General features: G+C 39.2%; 1 protein-coding gene across 1 annotated transcript in view; it reads right to left on the bottom strand.

Moving 5' to 3' along the window:
* DMD (dystrophin) overlaps nucleotides 1-25,801 on the bottom strand; it is a 1,279,715-nt gene that overhangs the window by 327,188 nt on the left and 926,726 nt on the right. Inside the window, exons 31-32 of the mRNA XM_024760455.1 lie at nucleotides 22,867-22,987; nucleotides 21,971-22,239 (exon numbers count right to left, since the gene is read on the bottom strand). Of these exons, the coding sequence (XP_024616223.1) occupies nucleotides 21,971-22,239; nucleotides 22,867-22,987 (390 nt within the window). The remainder of the gene's footprint in view (nucleotides 1-21,970; nucleotides 22,240-22,866; nucleotides 22,988-25,801) is intronic.

Below are 25,801 nucleotides of genomic sequence, written 5' to 3'. Positions count from 1 at the left end.
GCGCAGGCTCAGCGGCCATGGCTCACGGGCCCAGCCGCTCCGCGGCACGTGGGATCTTCCCGGACCTGGGCACGAACGCGTGTCCCCTGCATCGGCAGGCGGACTCTCAACCACTGCGCCACCAGGGAAGCCCAGAAAACAGATTTCTTAAATGTCATTTGGGGAAACTCGGACAAGAACAATGATTACAAAAATGGAACCACTGTCTTCTGGGTAATAACATGAGTTTCTAGTAACCACAAGTAAATATCACATGAGTGGGGACTGTAAGTAGGAACCATCGCAGAGATGGCAGGATAGCCAGGCAGAATCTGACAATAGTGCAGATTAACCCTGTACACTGATCACTGCCTTCACTAGTGAGGTTCTCAGCTGTCGAGTTCAGTAACCATGTCAGTTAAGTCATATCTAGATTTCAGCTCCCCTTGGATTACATAATGTACATGGTTCAAGGGTCTCTTATTAGAGTATTTTGCTTTTCACTTTCTTCCCCAAAGTCCTGGACACAGAGTTTTAATCCTGCATCAATGTTTTGGAGGATGAAGGAGATTAAAAAATAAGTTCCAGCACATACTGACTGGTGCCTCTAACAACCTCTAAATAAGATGTCAGAGATACCTGTCAGTATGCACGGCGTTCAGCTCTCACTAGTTGACTTGTCAATGTGTGTATGTTCTCAAACCTGCTTTTGCCAATTAGTATTGAATTACATAATTTAATGAAAGATTTCCTAAACCAAAGAAATATAAGTCTAAGAAGAAAATAAGCTATTATTTATATAAAAATATGGTTAAATATTCTGGAAAATTGCTTTAAAAGAAAAGGAAGTATTACTGAATTGGGTGTGGACAAGACAACTGTAAAAGAGTAGGAAAACAACCTGAAAATTTTGGAAAGATTCTGTATTCAGAACGCTTCTCATGTTTCCCAGTGAACTCTGTCTGCATTAAGGAAACCTGAACTGGAAATCAGAACGTCTGTGTTATCAGTGTGATTTATGGAGAACTCTAATCAGAGAATTTACACTCAAAGAAAAAACCTTCAAACAACATTAAGATGTTAGTGACTATTTTAACATAGAATAAAATGTTTAAGACATATTTTTTACGATTCCCTAATTTAACTGACTTTTTCAATTAACTGTTAAACTCTATGTCCTAACTGAGTTGGAATAGAGAGCATCTATTTTAAATTTTGACTACTACGATTTTATTACCTCTGCTACTGCTACTACTGTTATTATTAAGGGAGAAAAGCCATACGTTCTGTTTAATCTGAATGCCTAAGTCTCTGTTAAGATAAACGGAAGCTTTGATTAGGGGGAGGTCAGCTGCTAAAGAGAGAATTCGGTGCAGAGGTTCACCTTGGGGCGATAATTGTGATGGGCCCGAGCAGAAGGAAGAACTTCAGCCGGCTAGAAGTCATCGTGAGGGAACTAAGCACATGAGAATGGAGGAAAGGAGATAGCTGATGGTGGAAAAGAGAGGAAGAGAAATGACAAAGTGAGAGAATGCCATGGACATCTATACACTACCAAACGTAAAACAGATAGCTAGTGGGAAGCAGCCGCATAGCACAGGGAGGTCAGCTCGGTGCTTTGTGACCACCTAGAGGGGTGGGATAGGGAAGGTGGGAGGGAGGGAGACGCAAGAGGGAAGAGATATGGGAACATATGTATATGGATAACTGATTCACTTTGTTATAAAGCAGAAACTAACACACCATTGTGAAGCAATTATATCCCAATAAAGATGTTAAAAAAAAAAAAAAAAGGAGGCAGGAGAGTGTTTAAGTCAGTCTTCACTTTGACATCTGACCTAGGTTCTGGTGGCATACCACCTGAGGATGGCTCACTGCTGTAAGTTGTCAATGCCTAGAAGTGTACATAACAAGAAGCACGGTCCCCTAAACACTGAGTCACAGGACATACTATGTGAAGAGTGAATACAGGTACCATCTCATTTAAGTGGATGTAACATTGCGTTTGACTGTATTTCAAATGTTAGCACTTCTAATACTGCTTATTTAATTATTAATGCACAGACATTTACATTTAAATTATTAAACACTAAACATAAAATGTCAAAAAGTAAGGCTGACTCTGAACAATACGATGTGCTCTTTAAATACTACCAGAATTTCATTAGATTTTATTCTAGTGTGGAAGCAATAAGTGAGAAAACATTCAAGGGAGCCATTATACTCTGGGTTTTCTCTGAATCACTTAAACATCTGGAATATGTGCACCATGAAAGAGCAAACCGAGTCTAATTTTATTATGACTAGTTTCATGCAGACAGAATTTTCACTTCATTAAATGCTGTCTGATTATAAAAGTACTGATTTAGAATGATAATAAGTCTAATATGTCAAGTTTTCCTTTTTTATGATGTTTAATTGCTTGTCAGAGCTTTGCTTCGATCTTTATGTAAAGATTTGTTCAAATATAGACTCAGAAGCTCAGTCATCAACCACTTTGCAACAAAAGCAAGGAACTGTCTATTAACAAGGGAGCATTATTTCTGAGGGAGCAATTTTGACTTGATAGTTAAGGACTATTCTGCAAGGCACAGAAGGTCAGTTTGGAGCACTGGAAAAGGTAAGTTGAGGCACTTTGACTTTGGGGGGCCTCCGTGAAGTAGGGAGCAACAGACCTGGCATATCATCAGTGTGCAATGAATATTCGTTGAATGCAAACATGAATTAAGGGTAAGTGGGAACATCTGAATTAGTTGTGAGAGAGACTGTGAGAGGGAGGTGACCAAAGAAACGCAGCGAGGCTGCCAAACAGTGTTGAGGGCTCACGTGAGGCTGAAGACCACATCTTTTTAGCAGAACCAAGTTTGGGATTCTGTCAGATGGTTGTGGCACAGATACCTAGGGACAAGAGAGTTTAAATTTTAGCCAGATGTGATCGCAAAACACAGCTGAACTGGATTCAGAGGGAAGGGAAGCCAGATGAGGCTCGCTGATGGAGAGAAAGTAGAGGGGTCAATGGTGGAGGTTCAGGACAAACCAAGAAAGGCCAAGGCAAGATTAGCTGTACAAGCAATGAAGAAGGAGAGGAGACTCTGGGATGCTTGAATTAGCTCTGCCATTTAGGAGTTTATAAATTGTGTGATGTGATATACATATCACAGTTATGTGTCTATATATCTGACGTATATACACACCACTTTATTTACATAGTAATGGTGCTCCTGAGAATCTGAAACTCTTCCCTTCTTAATGATATCAAACACTGTTCCTGACATCTTAACCTACTACTTCGTAGAGCTCCTATCTCACTTACCAGGAATTCAAACTTAGTCTGATCTGACAATGAAATGTCATTCTAGGGCTATAGACACTGGGCAGAGAAATTTACGTGACAAATACTATCCAAGAAACGAAGTAGGGGCTAACTGCATTTGTCTCTACAATGAAACCTTGCTGAACAAAACTGTGAACGAAAAGCCCTAAAAAAATAGCCTAAAAAGAGTGTTAGGAGAAGTCCCAGGATTCTTCACACTGGCTTAGTAGCTGAGGGGGAAGAAATGGAAAGCATGTCCTGCAAATCCAGGTCTTTGGTTCTGGTATTGAGGCTTCTACATGTGGCTCAGGGAAGGCTTCACAGAACTCAGTTACCCAGAATTGGGGGTAGGTGCAGCCCAGCTATGTTCTGCAGCTTCTGCATTTCTGGACGCGTGTATCGTCCTGATGGGAGTGAATGGCCACCGCTGGAACCAAAAGAGTCAAGGACCATATCCTGCTCTGCCCAGAAGCTCAAAGCCCTCCTGGAGCCTCTTAAATAGCTGGGTGGAATGAGCTACTCAAATGTGGTTGGACCAATAACAAAGAAACACAAGAGGAGATGTAGGCAAGGCTTTCATGAAATGCATCAGGCTTGGAGACTTCCATTGTTATCTCCTATTCTTGGCTCTTTACTCTGGTTGGCTTCCCACCTGGTATAGTGCCCAGGATGTAGATCCAGCTTTTGTCTCAGATACCGACTGCCTTCGGGAAGCAGAGTCTGAGCGCTTTGAAGAGAAGAGTGAGAGAAGCAGGAGGTAGGGCAGAAAAGCTAAGTAAGGATGTGGTCTCAGGTGGAAAACAGCATCAACCTTGTCTCACAGGAAGCCCTGGCACACAAATTATACCATAAAATGTCCCACCTTAAGACAAAGAGGTCTGTCCTTTTCTCTTCCAATGTCCATCGGTTATTGGCTGCTAGCTTCCCCCGGCAGTCTTAGAGGAGAAGGGGTGGTATGAGGTCCCAGGCAAGGGGCCTTCCTTTCGGCTGAGGAAGGTTTTCTGGAAAAGGGTGCAACTACGAGTCCTTATCAGCCAGCGCTCAGAGTTGCTGTGTGATGAGCGTGCCGGCCGAGTCGAGGAATCTGGCTGGGGTGCCAACGGCATCCACTACGTAGACTAACGTCCTCCAGTTCCCCAACTTCCTTTAACCCTTGGACTTTGGGTGTCATGTACTTTGTTTTTTGTTGTTTTTTTTTTGCAGGAGACTTCTTATGTGAATTCTCATTGCTAACATTATAAGGCTATCCCATCGACTTCGAACAAAACTGATACATTCCACCCTTTCCATAAGTTCTGCCAAATACTAAGGGATTGTGTGGAGCTAAGACACAGGGGGTAGTTTGCAGATTGAATGAGGACTTCCCTCTGCCGTTAGGATCACTTTTGCCTCTGGTAGAGACATTCTTGACAATAAATTATGCCACTGAAACATGTATCCTTTTTTTAATAGAGATGCGACTGCACTGCATTCCAGCATCAGTTTTTACTGTGGCAGCCTGCGGGCAAAATATTATGCTGTTTTTTTTTTTCCACTGTCTTCCTTGCGTTCCATTTTCAGGGCAATTCTTGTACGTGCTCCCATTTGGGCATGATCACTTTGGATGAGCAAACTGAATACGGACATAAATAATGAAGCAGATTCAGAACTCATGACCTAGATGTAGCATAATCAGGATGACTTGGGGTAGGTTAAATTAGAAAAAAAGAAGACTTTAGGAAAACAATATGAAGTTTGTAGGCATGAAAACATCTAGCACTTTTATTTCCCAAGCAATTATCAGTAATTATTTTAACTATGGGTTTCCCTCAGAGTCACCACACTTCCAAACTTGTGGCACTAAAAGATTAGCAATTAACTCCTGCATTTTTTTCCATAAGGAATCCTCATGTTTTTATGAAAAATGATCTCTAGTTTCTCTTCATATTATTGGAAAAGAGAGTGCACCCAAATACAAAAGCATAAATTCTTTTTTAACATCTTCTCACTTGCATCTATCATAATTCTTCATCTTTCAGGACATGGCTTCACTATGAAGCTTATAACTCCAATGCTCCTAAAGGCTGAATTATAGCTTAACCACACTTACAGTGTCTGTCTTCTTTCTTCTTTATGCATGTTCACTTTGCCTTCACAAATATAAATTGAAAATGAGGAACAGAACGGAATTGACCAGAAAGGAAAGGTTTTTGCCCATAAGAACAAGTCGTACACATTTGAGTTATTTTAATTTCCTTGGAAACTACTTTCTATAACCCTAACTCTGGTTGCTAATTATTTCTTTTTTATAGAAAAATGAAGCAAATAAACCAAACAAAAACAAAAACATATCAAGATTTCCATGGCTTTCTAATGACACAATTAAAACAAATAAAAAAGGTAGCTCATGAGTGCTTTACAGAGGTTAAATGCAAAATACGCACAATTAAAATAAAAAGGTCTCTAATGAGTATAAATAAATCATTTAAGCAGACCACGTTCTTAGGCTGCTAAGGAAACAGAAGAAATGCCAATATTTTCTTTCTGAGAAATTGTAATTATATGTGACATCAGGCACAATGGCGGTTAATGAAATCTCTTTATTTATTTAAAAATAAGTAATAATCCACAAACCATTAAAAACATCAACCACCAGGACACTGATAGTCAAATTCAGGAGTTATTTTAGATTAAGTTTTACATTTAACAGTTTTGAATTTGCAAACGGTGCCCTGGCAAAGACATGCGGTCTTGCTCTCACCTTTCCCTTCACGGTTCAAAACATCTGTCTAAGGCAGTGACTCTCAAACAATAGCATGCATCATACTCACACAGAGGGCTTGTTAACACACAGACTGCTGGGTCTCACTCCAGCATTTGTGATTCAGTAGATCGGGGGGGGGGGCGGGGGCTGAGAATCTGGCACTTTTAACAAGAACTTAGAAGATGCTGCATCCCTAGAACTCCCCAAACTTATTCTTGACTTTGCACACTGTTCTCTCAGCCTGGAGTTTTCCACTGGCATCCTCTGCCTAGCTGACTTGTATTTTGCTACTCAGGTCTCAGTTCCTGTGACCATGAAAGACAGCCCATCCCTGGTTGCCCTATCTGAAGAAAGGTCCCCCGATTTTTCTCACTCTCAGAACCTTGTTTTCCTTCTTAGCACCGATCGCACTTTGGAAGTGCGTGCTTATTTGCTTATTTATTAATTCATTATCTGTCCCTTCACAAGACCCTAACGTTTATTAAGGCAATTCGATATTATTTTTTTCACTAGGGTATGCCTGTACCTAGTACATGATAATTAATCCCTCAATACATTTTACTAAAGAATGAACAGTCAAGAGAATTAGGTACTGATACTTCAGATTAACAGCTATTCTCGAATTGCTTCATAAACAGTTTCCTACAGAAAACTGATGCCGAGTTCCTAAGTGAAAGAAGACAAACCTGCTTATTCCCTTCAGATTCTGTATCTGAATTCTTTGGATCTAATACTTGATTTATGTTGGAGCATACACTAATTTCTGAAGTATCTCTAACGCTCTGGGCAGGAATGTAACTTTCAAGTTTTTGGTACCAACCAGGGGGTTTTTATAAAAATGAAGCAAGTGGGAAAAAAAGGGGGAGTAATCTATATAAGGAAAATATGTTCTTTTGGTAGTGATACACGTGGTGTAGCCTTCTGCAGGGCATTTTGGCAAGACTGAATAAAAGCTTTAAAAATACTCATACAGGAAAAGATGAGAAGGCTACACAGCGGGGTCTCCATTTGGAGGTATATAGTGGCCTGGCCAAGGAGACAAGGGGACTGAAATCCAACCTGGGCTCCACTACTGAACTGGTGAACTCTGGCACAGGGCTGGAGATCTCTTCGATGAAAGAGGTACCTTTTTCTACTTTGCCCAAAGAGGCACTTGTAGGGAATGAGATTATAGATGCTGAAGGTGAGATTATGGATGATCTCTGTTTCTCTCTCCATCTCTCTCTCTGTCTCTGTCTCTCTCTCTGTCTCTCTCCACCCTCTCTCATTTCTGTGGTTTTCCACTAAAGAAAAAGTTTATTTACAAATTATTTTTCACGCATTTCTTCTTGTGTAAAAAGAGGAGTGTAACATGGACACACCCGGGCTGTTGCAAAGATGAACGAGGAGGTTGGGTCTATTTCTCCTTCTTTTACTCCACCTGCAACCAATTAAGCATTATGTCCCACAATGTGGGGAATACCAAGTCACACGAGCCCTGTTGAGTCTAACTCAGGGAGACTTGGCAAAGCACAGGGTTATAAATTCATCCAAGAGAAAGCCACAGACTAAGACTGACTAAAATCCTTTCTCGGGTAGCTGAGTCTTTGGCACCAACTTCTAGTATCACCCTGGGGTAAATCTGTCTTTCCTCACTCCTCTATCATGTAGCTTTGTAAGGGCTCCTTGAACTAGACATTGGGATGTAGGTACATGAAACACAAAGGAAGCAGCAGCATGGTGGGAGGAGGAAAGCTATTTGTTCAGAGCTTGAACAAATGGCAAGAGGTAGGAAAGCTTACTGTCTTTGGGGAGGTGCAAATAGTCTTTAATAAGGTGAAGCATGAGGTACAGGGCAGTTGTGGAAGAAAAAGCACGGGCGTGTTCTTCGAGCAAGACGGTGGTGGGTTTGAATGAACTGAGCTTTGCAGCACAGTAATGAAGGTTTTTGCAAAGGGGAATGGCATGCTGTCAACAATCCTTTTTGTTAGATTTTAATTACTACTCACTTGAAAACACTTGTTTTATATGCACTATGTACTGTGTATACATCTACTATGCACTGGGAAAATGGAACTCTCAATGGGCTCACAATCATTAGTGGAGAGAGACAATTTAGTGGGTTATTAAAAAACAATGTAATCATGCTACGAGAAGTTGTGTCGCAGGGCTCGAAAAGTGCAAAGGAGGCATGCTCAACTGGAAAATTTCAAGTCGAGGACTGAGCGTAAGCTAGTGGCCACTTCAGAAAGGAGAACAATTGACAATGAGCGTTTGGAGATTCAGGCACAAAGTAACAGTTGCTAGCAACAGGATGGTGGCAAATGCGAGCAGGTTATCCGTAAAATAATTTTTAAAGGAAGAAGGCATTTTGCCCTGTGCTTTTATAGATGTTTACTTATTCACTCACTCCAAAAAAAATATTCCTGAGGACCCATTATATGCCAGGGAATGTTCCAAGCACTAGGCATAAAGCAGTGCACAAAGTAGACCAAGTTCCTGTGATGCCACAGCTTAACTCTAAAGAACATAATTTCCTTTAAATGATGACTGTTATTATAAAGGTTTATAAAGAAACAAATTCCAAGCCAAAATCTGTCCAAAGCTATAAAATGCAACACTTTTGACCCAGAAAATGGAGGACAGCGTATCGTGTTGTATATAGCAGTTCCCACCAGATTCTTTTTTTCCATTAAAACAAATTAGGCTACCTCTGCACGTAGGAATAATAATAGAGGAATCCAGGGTTGTGAATTACCTATGCAATATACTACACCCAGTTTGCTATATACGGGACACATTTATTTTAGCTCTCTGGGGAAGGTACTCACTACTGAAACAAAATGGATTTTTGCTGATTTGATTTTTTCATTCAATATATTGTTACCAACTTAGACATACTAAAGCAGAACTGAATCAGAGATGAATATAAATTTTCTAAGAGCCGAGATAGAAAGAATTAAATGGAAGAGGGCTGAAAATGATTGTAAAATGCTCTTCCATAGTTTATTAGTTTTACTTTCAGACTACTGTAGCTCCCGAATTTAATAAATGTTTTTAGTCTTTCCAAAATGTCTTTCTCTCTTACAAATGAAACAACAAAGAAGAAAATATTCCACTACTTAATGTGAAATGAAAGGAACATAAAATAGATTTTCTTCATTAAAATCCATGCAACAGCATGTTTAAAAATTAGATTGATAAAATTTTTTATAATGGTTCATCTTTATTTCATCGTATTCCTAAGCTGAAAAGAAAGTCTTATGTATTTACTTCTAAGCAACGTTTCGCCTCCAGATATATTAGCGGTTATTATTTTTACCTAAACATATGTACGTGTGTGTGTGAAAGATCTAGCTACTTAAGTGGAGTCAAGAGTTTACTTTGTTCTTCATTTTTTTCACCATACTTTGAGAAGTTTACTTTCAAGATATTCCTCTGATTTTTCTGATCACATCTTCAGGTAAGATCTAAATCCATATCCTGTTATGTTCTGTTATGACAACTGCTATCATGATAATGTCCACTTAAGTACATGTGAATGATGAATACATTACTACGGACGCAAAAGTGTCTAAGTATCAAGCTGTTAAATCAGTGGACTCAAATGTTATTTCAAAAAAAAAAAAATTAAGTCATTGGCCAAATCTACCTTTTAAAAAAAGGGATTAGTATTCAAGTAACAAAGATACCAGATTTAAAAAAAAAATTTCTTTTTGCTCATAATCAAAACTACAATGAGGTATCACCTCACACAGGTCAGAAGGGCCATCATCAAAAAATCTACAAACAATAAATGCTGGAGGGGGTGTGGGGAAAAGATACCAGATTTTAACAGTAACAGATTTCTGTTTTCTTTTGCAAAAAAGGAGCGTGGGACTTCCCTGGCGGTCCAGCGGTTAAGACGTGCTTCCACCTCAGGGGACACGGGTTCAATCCCTGGTCCAGGAACTAAGATGAGATCCCACACGTTGCACAACGTGGCCAAAAAAAAAAAGTGTGACTTAGTATCCTCAAAAATCTGTGGGAATGATGCTGTATTGATTATCTAAAGAGGAGTACTATTTCAGTTGAAATAAGGGTTTAAAATCTTTAAAAAAAATATCCCACAGTCTTCAGTAAGAATTCAAGGTTTTTTTGAAAGTCAAAGTGGGTCAGATTTCTTTAAGACCCATCTTGCACAGGACACTCAATCCCAACCTGCAGGCGATTTTTTACACTGAGACAACCTTGTAAACATCTTCCTTTAACCTTTATAACAAAATGTCAGGGTGGTTCCAAAGGTAATATTTTATTCACTGTGTAAGTCAAAGGATCGATAGAACTTATGCTCATTTGTTTGGCTTATATTTCTTCTAACCTTATGCTTTATTGGATGTACAAAATTCACCATTATATTGGATAACCCTTGTAGTATGGGGTTTGTGTAAGTTGAAAACAATGAAACATTCTATTTTGGCTTTAGCCTTTCTCCGCTGGAAATACTGGAAGCCAAGGGCTAACTGACAAGTAGTGGCGGAAGGAGGTGAAATGTTGGTGCATGTGGCCTACTTGACCTTGGGCAGACAAGGGCCTGAAACCATGGGGCAATTCAATGGGTATATCATTGAATGAGACCTAATAAGATTTAGGTTCACAGCCATGTACAGACTCCAAACTGGGTAAAAGCCTTTAAGAGTAGGAAAATAAGTAAATAAAATGAAACTCAGTGGTGGCTTGTCACTAGTTCCAAAAGCCAAACCAATATATTGCCTACCCCTCATTTACTTGAGTTTCTATTTAATCAATATACTTCGGCATATGTTGCTGATAAACTGACTTTATTCTCTTTGCTAACTTGCTTAATATGCCATGTTAAGATCACGATGATACAATCTGAATATTGATAGGGAAAAGTTCCAAATGAGCCCACTGAGTCTATAATAATGTGGCATCTCAGGGAACAAGACTTCTAAAAATAAGTGTTTTGAAATAGGACCAGCAGGCTCTTAAGCATATGAAGAAAAAAACTTCACCATAAAAAATCAATTCTTTAAAAGGAGAAGAAATCTATCTTAGCGTTACATTCTCCAGCCTCATTCTGGTTAAGAGAGTTTGACATTTCAGGGCTGAACACACTGTGGAAACTTAATAAATATTGAAGCTTACAAACAAAAACGTAACAGTGATATGTGGACCAATTTTTGAAAACACTGAAAATCAATGTGCCCTTACTCTGCCTAATTCAGTTAACTCAATTATTTAATGTATACTTGAGTGGGTTTATACATAGCTATTTCATTTTTACATTAAACAGTAATCAAGTTACTTTTAATGTAAAATTTCCTTTATTTCCATCCCCCATCCCCCCAAGATTTCAGGATAAGGGGGAGCGCTTGTTTTAAATATTGCTTGTTTAGTGTTAAAGCATATTTTAACATACTTGCTGCTACTATATTTCACCCATAATTTTCATCACACATACCGCTCACACTATACCAAAACCATAAACTTTTTCACAGGCATTTAATAGAGTGACTTTGCACCACCTTTGGGGGAAGAAAAATCCCTCTTCCCCAATTACTGCAGTTAAGACTATTTCTTACTTTCTCCCAGTCATTCTCCCAGTTTCACCCCATATCCATCTCCATTTCTACACACAAACATACACCCTCCCATCATGAACACAGAGCCTCAGTGGCCTGACAAGATAAATTAGAAAATGTAGGAATTCCTGAATAAGTTATCAGCTATTCACACCTAGCAAGCAGGTTTTAATTTTTAAGAGTTGAATAGTCTCAACTATTCTGAATGGCTTCGACTTCAGAAACTCTGTAAAGTACTTGTTTATAATCAGTATGTTTGGCAGAAAATTATGAGGACTATTTTAAAATTTAATTGCTTTTATTGGTAAATATGATAACATTTAAACAAAGTGAATATTATGTGACTAAATATCTTAATTTTAAAGTATCAAGAGTGGGAAGGCAAGTTAAGTTCTAAGTCTTTTGAAGCAACTCACAAATTTGTATGAGTGCCATTAAAATACCAACAAGAAAAACTGGAATAAATAACTGTGAATGTCTTTCACAAGAGAGATTCAGAAAGAGTAGGCCGTTACTCACTTCAAGGTTTCAGAGTGAAACTCTGCTCCCTACCTCAACTATCAATCACTCTCACAGGAGGCCATGTGCCTGCATCCATTTTTAAATTAAATGTTCTGGATGTCTTTAAATATAAAAGAAATAACAAATGATATATTTATTATTTATAATTGGAGAATTACTAACAATAAACAAATATGTATTTATATATTTATATATATACTGTAGTTTTACTACAGAATGATGTTTCTCAAAGCGTCCCTGGACCAGATTCTTAGCCCTGTTCCAGACCGCGTGAGCCAGAAACTCTGGGGAAAGGGTTCACCAGTCTGGGTTTCCACAAGCCCTCTAGGTGATTCTGATGCACGCTAAGGTGAGAGTCACTGCCACAGAAAATTCTTGACATTCTCAATGACTGTGTCTGAATACCCAGAATCCTCAAATTGACAAATATCTGATCAATAGAGACACTTAGAGATGATGTAACTATAAAGCCAAAATTGCTTATAAAGCCATTTTCTTTACTAACAATCACTACTTTCTTAGACATTTCCATTAACTCTTCTCTTCTATTACCAAATCCAGTAAGTACCTAGGAGGTAGGCTGGGCAGGGGGAGGGTAGATTTTTCACAAAGAAACAAAATTTTCATCACCTCTAAAGAATTACTGCACGTGCAAGAACAAAACAGCATTGAAAGGGCCATGTTGAGACACGGAGACTGAGGGGACTACTAGGTTCGCTTACTGGCTGTAGGGGACACTTTTCCTGGCCTGTGCATCCATCCCGCAGCTGCTATGATGGTCGCCTACTAATGGCTCACAGCTGCTTCTCTTCTTCAGAAAGGCGATCTCTGCTGACAGGAGCCCCCTATCCCAGGAGGTAACACACACTCCTGGCCTGGGAGGTAACTCATGTCTCTAGTGGTGGGCCACAGCCAGTGGTGTGCTGGAGCAGAGCCCAAGAGTCAACTGTGTGTGTCTCTTCCCAAGTCTGCCTTCGGTGAGGTCATGTTGGTAGCTTGAATCAGCCACGGTGGCGGTATTTACACCACGACAACTGGAAAACACTACAAATCAGTGTTCACCTCAGAGCTAGCGGATAAATGTTTACTAGCATACAATGACTGGCTGGGGTATAAAAGACCAGCACTGCTGTGTGGTTCACACTCCAGAGCCTTCTCCATTTGAATCAAGACACAAAGCTAGATTTTGCATCAGATGGCATGCTTGCTCGACTCTTTCATCTTCCTTGTTATGCTTCCGTAACTCCCACACAGGCTTCTCCTGAAAGCAGCCCGTCTACCAACCCTGTGCGCCCAGACCCCTGTTCTCAGGGTCTGCTTCCAGGGAACCTGACCTATAACACCAGTTAAATCATTAGTTAAGTGACTGCTGCACAAAAGCCTCAAAGAATATACGTTCAAAATCACAAAGAGCTACATGTCACGGACCTTCTGAATCACAATGATCAGATGAAAGTGCGAACGATACATTTGAAATGGCAAGGATCTACCCTTTGTGTATGTGCACATAAAAGAAAGAAGTTGTTGGAAAAAGATGAAGCCAGCACAAATTGGGCAATTTTTTCTATCATGCTTCTCAAATTATGCTTTCATACCCATAGATGAATACACTGGAGGATTCATTTCACTTAATATGTTGGAGAAAAACATCTTTATATTAAAACATAACAAATCCATTTTGGAGAAGACTACAAAATTGAAATGAGGTTTAAAAAATAAACATCACAGAAAACTCATGCTCGTGGGAAAAGGAGGTAAACAGGTGGAAGGGGAGGATATCCAGCTTCATCTCCTTGGCCATTAAGAGACCTGAAGTAGAAAAGTTTGAGAAGCACTGCTTTTGACAAGTACTGTTGATAGAAAAATCCGTAGTAATTGTAAACTATAACTATAATATTAGTTTAGTATGGAAAGATCCTTTTTGAAAAAGTTCACTTTTCTCAGGACCCATTAAAATAAGAGTTACATTAGTACCATAGGCACATGTGTTCCCATAATACTCAGAAAATTGGTTAACCAAGAACAACTACTCAATGCCATGGCTTAACTCAGTTAAGGTAAGATTGCATAAGGCATAATATTGGTGTCAATGTTAGCTGTGTAATTCTAAAAATTGTAATTGCCAAGTATGACGGGAACACAATAGGCGCCCACTCCTTGGGCTATTTGTTCTTAAATCATTCCTTGTTGTGCTTCTGGTAGGAGAGTAACATAACTGTGAAGTTTAAACTCGTTGCAACTTTGGTAGATGTCAAAGGAGAATAAAAATACATACTGATTCCATATATATGCGTTAATGTATGATACTTGTTTTTCTCTTTCTGACTTACTTCCCTCTGTATGACAGACTCTAGGTCCATCCACCTCACTACAAATAACTCAATTTCGTTTCTTTTTATGGCTGAGTAATATTCCATCGTACATATGTGCCACATCATCTTTATCCATTCATCTGTTGCTGGACACTTAGGTTGCTTCCATGTCCTGTACAACAGAAACTAACACAGCACTGTGAAGGAATTATACTCCAATAAAGATGAAATAAAAAAATACATACTGACTGTGTGCTCCCATCTTCTAAGGAAATATGGAATTTTAGTTAAATAACTCACATTTTAAAACTGTTTCTAGTTAATGTGTTACAGACACCCATACATGCAAGCTACCACAAATTCTTGCTCTCTCAGCTTGGTGCTAAATAATAATATTCTCAGGAAGACTAAGATGCCATTAATATAACAACTCCCAATACGATTTTATTCGTGAAATAAACATGCACGCTCTGTAATGAGATCAGATTTCTCTGGGTACAGGTTTTACCCGTGTCATAGATGAATGAATGATTGAGTTTTTAGATCTGTTAATGCTGATACTATATGACTTAAGTTTCTGTTTTGAATAGTCTTTTATTACCCAAGAGGCTTGAGGAATACTGTTTATAATCACTACCAGCCACAAACAAAGCTTCCGGAATAAATCCACAGTAAACAGGATTGGCATATTAAAGTATCAGTTTTTGACATGGTTGTTTTCAAATAGCAGGAAGGGTGATATTCTCTGGAGGAATTTTTATTATCTAATTAAATATTTCTTTAGTAGAATAATGTCAGATGAACTCATTAGCTGAACATTCTCATTAGCCATGTTCTCCTAAATATTCCATGACCAGAAGAAGAGCTGTACAACTCTGATTTAATGCAGTAACAATGGCAACCAATTCTAGCTCCTTCTTTTATCACAGTCCATCAAAGGAATACAAAGAAGTCCAAATTAAAATAAGTTCAGTAATAAAAAGAACATGTGCGTTTTCCTACTATTCTAAAGCCTCTTCCTACCTTTAAGCAAAGTTCACTCAGTAATTATCTTATTTATGAAAGTAAGAGCAGAAGGATGTTTCTCTTATTAAACAAATGGCTTCGTGCTTTGAATGTGGAGGGCATCTCAAAACAGTCAAAAAGGGCTTCCCTGGTGACGCAGTGGTTGAGAGTCCGCCTGCCGATGCAGGGGACACGGGTTCGTGCCCCGGTCTGGGAAGATCCCACATGCCGCGGAGCGGAGCGGCCGGGCCCGTGAGCCACGGCCGCTGGGCCTGCGCGTCCGGAGCCTGTGCTCCGCAACGGGAGAGGCCACAGCAGTGAGAGGCCCGCGTACCGCCAAAAAAAAAAAAAAAAAAAAAAAGTCAAAAAGAAAGCAGTGTTGAATGTCATCAACTTATTTCCTCCTACCCACTGTTTTAAATCATTTGCTTGGTTCCAATGTATACTACACTTACGTAAGTTGTTTATGAAGAGCCAAATTAATAGTCTTTGCAATTGTTTTCCTTGGAATTTGGAGAGCTGACAAATGAATTAGTAGAAAATGGCAATTCTACATGAATTAGCTTTTAAGTCTCCCTAAGAGGCTGATGCAGAACTTAATAAGAGACTTATTAGGAGAAGTAGGACAACTTAATTCAGATTGATTATAGACTTCGGTGAAGACAGCTGGGGTTCAAGTGAAACTGAAAAAGAACTTATATGCACTTCAAAGTATGCTAATCAGATGTCTGAAACAATTACTCTGCACTGCCTTTTCAGAAGTTTCAAAGGCAGGATGGGAATAGCATGGTAAACGAAGGCTCTGTTTGCCTAAATCAAGGTAGGGGCTTTAAAAACACACACAGCACTCTCTAAAGTCAGATGCCTTGGGTAAGGAACGTGATTTGACATTGCTACCCGAAGTAACTGGCCTTTAACTTTATAAACAAAGCAGGAAATGAGAGCGAATACACGGCAACTAAGTAACAAGCTCTCCTGGCAACACTAACTTACACTTAGTTTTACATCGGACAAATAATTTGGTTAGGAAATTTAAGATGATTAATTCCTACTTTCGTTTCTAAGCTCTAGTTAGGTCAACAATGACCATTCTGTTAAAAAATAAATACTATACTTTTGAAGTATATAAGTGAGAGTTACTATAATATGCCTTCTTATAGATATATTCACAGATATTAAAGGCCAAATCCGATGCTTTAAAAAATCACAATTGTGTGCTTTGAAAACTAGATAAAACCCTAGTTACTCCATAGGACAGGCATCAGTTCCATTTTTAACCCAGATTTATAAAGGATTATATCTTTTTTGTTTGCGTTTTCTTCTCCATCAAAGGCTTACATAGCACACATAGCATTCGTATAAAAACGATAACAAAAGCCTCCACAGAGCAATTCATTTGTAGCCAATGAGAATTAACAAAATATTACTAAGCTTTCCTTTTCCTACTACAGGTAGTACACCTTATTCCTTGTGGAGATATCGATCCTTTATTCAGAGTGGGGAGAGCTTACGTATTTTGAATCATTTTAAGGGCTGCTCTGTGATGGTTCTGTCTAACCATGCATCCCCTATCTCTGTAAGAAAGGATTATGAACTTTCTCTATAAAACTCATATATAAGAAAGGATTTAAGGTCAACTCATATAAATGACAAATGTAACAAAATTGATAAAATAATAACGACATATTAGAACCAGGGTTAAGATGAGAAAAACAGTAAGGGAAGATATAGTTACGTGAACATGGCTGAAAGCGTCCGGCTTCCGAAGGTGAATGTGAAATTCTAATATGTTACATCACATTTCACATTCCCTATCAGGAGGAAACATACTTGGTTTTCTCAATGTCAAATTCTGAGACAGCATTTCTTTGACAAATTTCTCAGATAAACCAAGCCACAGGTAGTCTGAAGAGAAGCATTTGCCAGTTTTCTTCTTACATTTTTATTTATTTTTATTTTTTAATTTTTTTTGGCCGTACGCGGGCCTCTCACTGCTGTGGCCTCTCCCGCTGCGGAGCACAGGCTCCGGACGCGCAGGCTCAGCGGCCGTGGCTCACGGGCCCAGCCGCTCCGCGGCATGTGGGATCCTCCCGGACCGGGGCACGAACCCGCGTCCCCCGCATCGGCAGGCGGACTCTCAACCACTGCGCCACCAGGGAAGCCCTCTTCTTACATTTTTAGATGTGAATGTTTGAACATAAAGTCAGTCAGGATGGCATGGCGGCTTCATCATCATAGTTCCTCTTCTACTACACACATCACTACATTATTCTCAATTATAATTCCAAAAAGGTCTAATTAAAATCTTTTGTTGTAAGAACTTTAAGGAAAAACTCACAGAGTCCCTGTCCTTGACTTTTCATAGTAAAAAACGTAAGTTGCAAGTCTGATTAAAAAACAAAACAAAAACGTAAAATGCGTAACTACACAGATGCGACAAATTTGCATATCCCAAGATGGCAGCCTGGGATAGCCTAATCATGGTGTGTGAAAAACTGTGTTTCAAGTCAACTGGCAAACTAAGGGCAGTGAAATGTTTCCGGCTTAAGAATGATGTAGCAATCTGTGTTAAAAAACCGTGGTAGATTAGGACAAAGAGACAACTGGGGAAAACAACAACTCACATGAACTTTTTCACACAGGAATCGTTCTTAAGAACAAAAATGTCGTATGTAGACTTTAGTTGCAAAAGTTGTTCTACTTTATTAAAAGCTACATATGGTCCACTTATAGATCTATGTAGAACGCTTAGTGATTCCAGGAGTTATTCTCATTCCCCATTACTACAAGGAAAGTAAGAACATTTGTATAGTCACATAAGCATTGGTGTTATTTCCAGTGAAGTGAGAAATCATGATTCTGCCCTTAAAATATTTGATAAGCAGTATGAATCATGAATTTTAAAAATAAAGAGGCATTTAAAATTTAAATTTTATTCTAGTGGTTATTCCTATGAAGCTATATTTGGAAGGGTGAGATTCTCTTAGTGAGCTGAACAGTCAATATTAACATTATGTTCCTTTCTCTTGATTTATTTTATGTACACTGTCCTAAAGATGATTACTAGTAATAACGCCATATCCATAGTGTCCCAGGACTTAGTTGTTTTATCCATTCTCCAAACCCAAAAGCCGCATTTGCTAATGAAATGAGGTAATGCTAAATCCCACAGAAACACACATTCCACAGTCACTTAAATAACAACTTCTTTAACAAATGAGATCCGAATGGAGGTGGATATTATGAGACAGTCACTGGGGTGATGAAAACAGAGACGGGTATATAAAATATTCTTCTGGCTACCTGCCTAGCTATCCGTTTGGAGTTCCCTACAGCGTGGAGCCTCTGAGGGCTTAAACTGCTGAGTAGAAAAATGGGAATAGTGGTTTTCAGTACTCTTCCTCTTCTTTTCAAAGTAAGTTTTAGTTAATAGAATTCACTCCTTATAAACCACCAACACGAAAGTTTCAGGGTTTCAAATCTGGTACCACTGAGATGCAACAGAAAAAAGATGGGTTTTCATTCCCATTGCAAAATGAAGAGGAACTACTGAAGGGAAATAAATATATATGAATTCATATAATCTATAGTTTTAAGATATGCATAAAATATTTGTACAATACTGGTTCAGAAACCAAAAGAATCTATTATGACCAGTACACACATATTCTTTTTTTTTTTTTTTAATTTTGGTCGCACCCCGCAGTAATGTGGGATCTTAGGTCTCCGACCAGGGATGGAACCCGTGCCCCGTGCACTGGAAGGCAGAGTCTTAACCACTGGACCACCGGGGAAGTCCCATAAGCTCTTTTTAAACAAACGTTTAATGTATATATGTTTTGTTATTATTGGGATCAGAATGAGGAGTCTTCCCAATTAGGGTATATGGGAAATGAAATTCGTCTTAGGATCAAGAACAGATGAGAGAGGGGAACTGAAAAGAAGACTGCAAATAGGGTTGGGTAAGGACCAGCCGATATTTGAGCTGTTCTGCTTTTAGTTAGTTTTTGTTATTAAGTCGTGCTGTACACATTCTCCATCCATATTCATTATCCTGCTAATGCTCCTGTGTGATAGATATGGCTCCGAATGAATCCTTTATGTCTGCTCTAAAGCCTAGACATTCAGCCACTTCACTTATTAACTAATTTACTTCCTTTGGGACATTCTTTTGTTTGCCATTTGGGGGAAAATTTTTTAAGAATTTAGTTCCTATATTTTTGGACAAAATTCAGTATTTTTAATGCTAAACAGGTAATACATTTCAAAACATTAATTTTTATGTACACAGAGATGTTAACCATTGCTTTAAATATTAGACATGGGGTCACAGAATGTCGGTGAAGATATTTTGGAAGTTATAGTCAAATTTTTCATCTCCTTTTAAATCTTCACCTACTATTATAATGAAGAGCTTTTCAATTCAACACTAGACTGTAGGCTTCACGAGGACGAAGACCGAGTCTGTTTCATTTATAACTACACGTATAGCACATTTTACAGTAGCTCACAAACAACTGTTGGGTGAAGGAATAAAGCTGAATTGGATTCCTTATATGTTGCTGGCACTGTGCTAGGAACTGTGAATTCAAAGACGTACAGCATGATCCTTGCCCTTAGGAACCTCACTTACTTTCTATGGAAGAAAAAAAATACAGAAGTGACTTGCCACAATATATGTGAAGCTTAAGTGTGACAATTTAAGCATGTGTGGTGACCTATGAAAGCACTGAGTGAAGGGCAGTTCCTTCTGCTTGGCGGGAGTTGGGGGTGGAACACAGGGAAAACTCTAAGGGCAGATGCCCTCTGAGCCGGGCCTTGAGGGCTGAGTGCAAGTTCACCAGGCAGATAAGGTGGGCTGATCCAGGCAGAGAGAACATATGCCAAGGCAGAGAGCTATGAAAAAAGATGGCATATTTGTGTAAAGGGGGGTGTGGTCAGTGTGCCCTGAATGGCCTAGAGGACGGGGGCAACAGTCAGAAATTTAAGCCGGGGCTAGGAAGAAACAGGGCCACGTGCCCTCTGCGTTCACCGGACTTCGTCGTCAGGCAGGCAGCTTCCTGCAAAGAGTTCGGATTAGAGTTGGGAAAGAATGGAAATACAGCAATATCAATAAAGAAGCGGTTCATTCATTCATTCACTAACCAAATATTTAAAATGCAGTGTTTGTGATATGCCAGCCGCACTGACTGGGGAATGGGATTTAAGGATGTATAATAAAACAACCTGACTGTATACAGGTGCTGGGGACTAGAACAGGACGTTGGTTGAAAAGAGGAAAGAAAATATAAAGGAGATATTCTGAGGTAAAATGAGCAGTCAAGTGCAGTCAATGGAAATGTAGAAGGATTTCAGGATGGACCTCAAGTTTCTAGCCTGAGCAGCTTGTTGGATTATGATCCATTAACTGAAATAGGAAACACAGAAGAAAGGGCAGGTAAAAAGGGATATCGGTAGGGGAATGGGTAGACAGGAGGACAAAGGGACTTGCTTTCAGGACGGTTGCATTTCAATTCTAATGGCATATGCGTTAGCAGATCAGAAAAGAGATTCAGACTAGGAATTTAGATCTGTCACCATCCATGCCATTTCAAACTGGGAGCATTTATACCATAAGAAGAGAACTGAGCTAAGGGATTTATAGGATAAAAAGGGAACTGAGCTAACGTTAGAAACTTGGGCGTACCAACATCTGAAGGGTGGGGTAGAGCTTCAGAACTGAGGAAAATAAAGGAAGAAGAAGAATGTGGATGAAACGGTGTCATGAAAGCCAAGGGAGAAGAGACCTTCCAGAATGAGGGGGCTGGTGAACATGCCCAATGCAGGTGAGCATTTCACTTCTGCATTTGGATTCTGGAGGACTTTGGTTAGTTTTGACACTAGATAAATAGACAAAAGATGTTTCAAGTTGCTGGTTTTCAAAAGGATACTCCTAAATATGGATATATTTTTCTTTATAAATACATTTATCATCTTTGTGCCACAAAGGAACTTAATTTTGGTCTCAGGGACAGTATTCCAAATACAGAGTGATATTTCCTAATATCTGCAGTGGGCTAATGGAACTCAAGATTCTATTATGCGCATTGCCTTCTCAGCTCACGGTACCGTAACTCACCCAAGTCACATCATTCAGTCAGCAAAACGGCCCAAACCTGGACTCCTGGCTCTTGATTCAACGTTGTAGCTTTCCCTACTCTGACACTGAGAACCACAAACACACACACACATACACGTGTAAATCGGACAATTTTAGTACGCTTAAGTTAACTCCCTGAGAGCAAAATCAAAATGATTCTTTTTGCCCTGTAACTTAATATTTCATTTTATATTACTGAAGACAGACATGATTAGATCACTATCTTCTCTTAGAGGAAATACCATGTGCCAGAAGACTCTGAATTTGTGAAAGATTTCGAATGTTTAAGGGCCCTATTTTTAACTTGGTGAGAAGAAAATACTGCAAATGAGTTCAGATTAGAACCTGTTTTGAATCTCTCAAAGGGCCCTGAAGCCAAGCAGTAGATGGTACCTTGACTTTCTCGAGGTGATCCTGGAGGGAGTCAATGAGGAGATCGCCCACGGGCTGCCACGATCCCTTGATCACTTCGGCTTGGCGCAGTTTGAGCTCCAGCTCATCCGTCGCCTCCTGAAGTTCCTGGAGTCTTTCGAGGGCCTCATCTATTTTTCTCTGCCAGTCAGCCGAGTGCAGGTTCAATTTTTCCCACTCAGTGTTGACCTCCTCAGCCTGCTTTCGTAGGAGCCGTGTGACATTCTGGGCTTTCTCCTCAGGAGGCAGCTCTAAATTGGTAAGACAACAAGGTTTTAGGCCACATTCATTTTCGTGTGAAAAAAAAGAAAACATTGTTGAAAAGGTCACGCTGGAAAAAAGAAAGAGTACGCTTTAATAAGAGGCCAACCTACTGATTAATGGCTCTTTTATACTGTGGCATACATTTTGCTATAGTTTAGCACATCTGAAGTCGTGCCTTCCTGAGTGAATCTGTTCTGCTTTATATCAATCAGATAATCCAAGATTCATTTAAGCTATCGAGTCGAAAAACGCTAGGATGCACCCCACAAGCTCTAATTTACTTCAGGCAGGCTCTTCCATTGAAAATTAGCTTGTAGTCTTTGTGACAATAAATTTCCTCCTCACAGATTATCTCTTTTGTTTATTATTTTCTAAATGTTTCAATAATTGATCGCTAATCTCTTTTAATGTTTGCTTATGAACGTGCAAACAGATTTATGCATGCTGCTTTACGATTCCTTTTTCTTCTTCAACATCAAGGTTTAATTTGAATTGATTCTATTTAACCTAGAAAATATGAGAGCCATCCAGACACTGCCAGCAAGAACGGATGGGTCACTCTGTCACCACTGATCCTTCTATCAATATGTTATTACAGTTCCACATTCAATTACCTCTGGGCTCCTGGTAGAGTTTCTCTAGTCCTTCCAAAGGCTGCTCTGTCAGAAATATTCGTACAGTCTCAAGAGTACTCATGATCACAGGTTCTTTCGTTTTCAATTCCCTCTTGAAGGCCTGTGAAATGAGATGAAAAGAAATGCTTATGTGGCTTGTGGCATTCTTCTCAAAATTAATCCTGGGTGCTCAGAACTTGGTTATGAAATTCCCAGGTCAATTTCTATCTCCTTTATTTATAAACTGACAGTCATAAAATGATAAGGAAGGCTCGACAGATCTTTCTTTTAATTAGGAAAACATTGTGTTTGTAAAACTATTCTGGAGAGGATAGGGGAGCTTTCAAGATATGTTAACGTCCTTTAATTAAGATGAGTGATTTATTTATATAACTTGAATACCAAACTGGAAATCTGGAGCTAAAGTTGTAAGATATATATTGCAAAACCCTAGCGGGGGCTTCCCTGATGGCACAGTGGTTAAGAATCTGCCTGCCAATGCAGGGGACACGGGTTCGAGCTGTGGTCCGGGAAGATCCCACATGCCACGGAGCAACTAAGCCCGTGCGCCACAACTACTGAGCCCATGTGCCACAACTACTGAAGCCCGCGTGACTAGAGCCCATGCTCCGCAACAAGAGAAGCCACCACAATGAGAAGTCCACGCACCGCAACGAAGGGTGGCCCCTGCTCGCCACAACTAGAGAAAGCCCACACGCAGCAATGAAGACCAAAAAAAAAAAGAGCCTAGCAGGGCTAATGAAACTTACACACACCCAAAAGAACACAACCGATCTAATTCATAATCACCAGTTAATTCTGTCGAAATGTCTGACAATGAACATAATGATGTGTTAATAGTAAACTGATAAAAACTAATAAAAAACTAAGTAAAAACTCAACGCTTTTGAAAAATACCCATTACATTTTCCACTGTCACTTCTTTGAAAACAGGAGAAATGTTTTGAGGTATACTGAAGGTAGAAATTGTGGGAACAAGTTTCTATAAAAGAGTGAGCCTAGAACAGGTGTTTTGAGGTCATCTAAATTAGTTATCAATTTTAATCTCTAATCTGTAATCTTCTTTAATACAGGGGATTAAAAGAAAAGCAAAACGCACACTTTCTGCCTTCAAGAAGTTTCTGAACCAAAAGAAGGGAGAAAACTAACACACTAGAAACAAAGAAAACAATAAAGTTCATATATAACCACGTGCTAAGGGTTGTGAGACATCCCGAGAGGCCGGGATAAATTAACAGATATTCTGAAACCAGTGAAGATAGTTATTGACCCAGCTTCGGCAATCTCAGAAGGGGAGATGTTAATTAAAGTGTTAAATATCACATAAATGCTAAAAGACCAGGGCAAAAACCACAGGAATAATAATTGCCCTGATCTAGGGCTTCATTATTCATATCTTTTTTCAATTCGATCCTATTTTTAGCAATGTTGCCTATTGAATTTAAACCGTGCTCTGTTACTGGGAGAAAACATAGCAGTATCTCCTTTAAACTTCAGATGTATCATGTCACAGGAGTGCTCTAGAAGTGGAATGTAGGACACATTTATAAATAAAATCCTAATGGTGTTCACCATTCAAAGGAATCCTGAGTCTGATACTTTGCAAAATGATTCACCTTCCAAGTTATTTACAGTTTAGTAGAGAGAGGCAAGGTTTTTGAGCCAAAATAATGAAATTCGTTAAGTGGAATATTAGGATTCAGCCTGTGGATAGGGATGTAATTTCTGTATCGTAGGATATTCTTGCACCCTTGAAATCACACAGAGTAGGTGGGTTATTTACTTTGCTTACATGTAAGGCTGATTTCCCCTCTAATATTTCATTTGTAATCTCTGTGTTTGTGTCCGTGCGTGTGCACTCATACACGCGTGAATGTATATGTGTATACATTTCTTGTATTCCTGTATTTTTTTTCAAACACCTAATTTTTCTAGCTTCAAGGAAATTATTATTTTACTTTGTCTCTCCATTGGGACTTGACAATAGGAAGCTGATAGTGATGTTACTAATTATAAAAATAATAATGGCTCCCTTTATTCAACCACTACGTGTCAGTGGTTAGACTAAAGACAAGAAATGCAAAGTTGAATGCAAAACAGCCCTTCCTGTGTAGGAACGTATAGTAAATAGTGGAAGAGTCGAACATGTAAATGTTTCAACACAATGTGGAAAGACAAGAAATGCAAAGTTGAATGCAAAACAGCCCTTCCTGTGTAGGAACGTATAGTAAATAGTGGAAGAGTCGAACATGTAAATGTTTCAACACAATGTGGAAAGACAAGAAATGCAAAGTTGAATGCAAAACAGCCCTTCCTGTGTAGGAACGTATAGTAAATAGTGGAAGAGTCGAACATGTAAATGATTTCAACACAATGTGGAAAGTGCTAGAGGCTTGCATAATATGGGAAAGGAAATTGGGAAAGGCTTCTTGGAGAAGATAGTATTCAAGAAGAATTCTAAAGCATGAACATGATGAGTTAGCCAGGGAAAAGCAGGTTAGAGGAAGAAGAAAGAAGACGAAAATGCAGGTGCAAAGACAGAGGGCTAATTCAGCGCTGCGTGTGCAGTTATCTCAAGTAGGCCAGTGTTTCTAGAAGATAAAATACAAGGAGAAGACATGTCCAGAGATGAAGCAGGGTACTGTTCTTATCTTAAACTGTATTAGACCTTTAAGTCAGGATTTGAACCTCAACCTATGACCATATATACCCTGCTAAGAAGTCTAGGTGCTGTCTCATAGGTAATCAGGAGCCTTTGAAGGGATGTAAGCAGGGGAGTGGCATGGGCATGTGTGCGTTTCAAATAGATTTCTCTGACATTAGTACAGAGTATGTATTTGAGAAGGACAGAAATGGAGTCAGAGAAAATAGGAGGCAATTGCAAGAATTCAGCGAAAGATTATGAGGATCTGAA

The sequence above is a fragment of the Neophocaena asiaeorientalis genome, unplaced genomic scaffold (assembly GCF_003031525.2).
Source record: "Neophocaena asiaeorientalis asiaeorientalis breed wild unplaced genomic scaffold, Neophocaena_asiaeorientalis_V1.1 scaffold448, whole genome shotgun sequence".
NCBI classification, from domain to species: Eukaryota; Metazoa; Chordata; class Mammalia; order Artiodactyla; family Phocoenidae; genus Neophocaena; species Neophocaena asiaeorientalis.
This window is presented reverse-complemented; position numbering and strand designations above follow the sequence as displayed.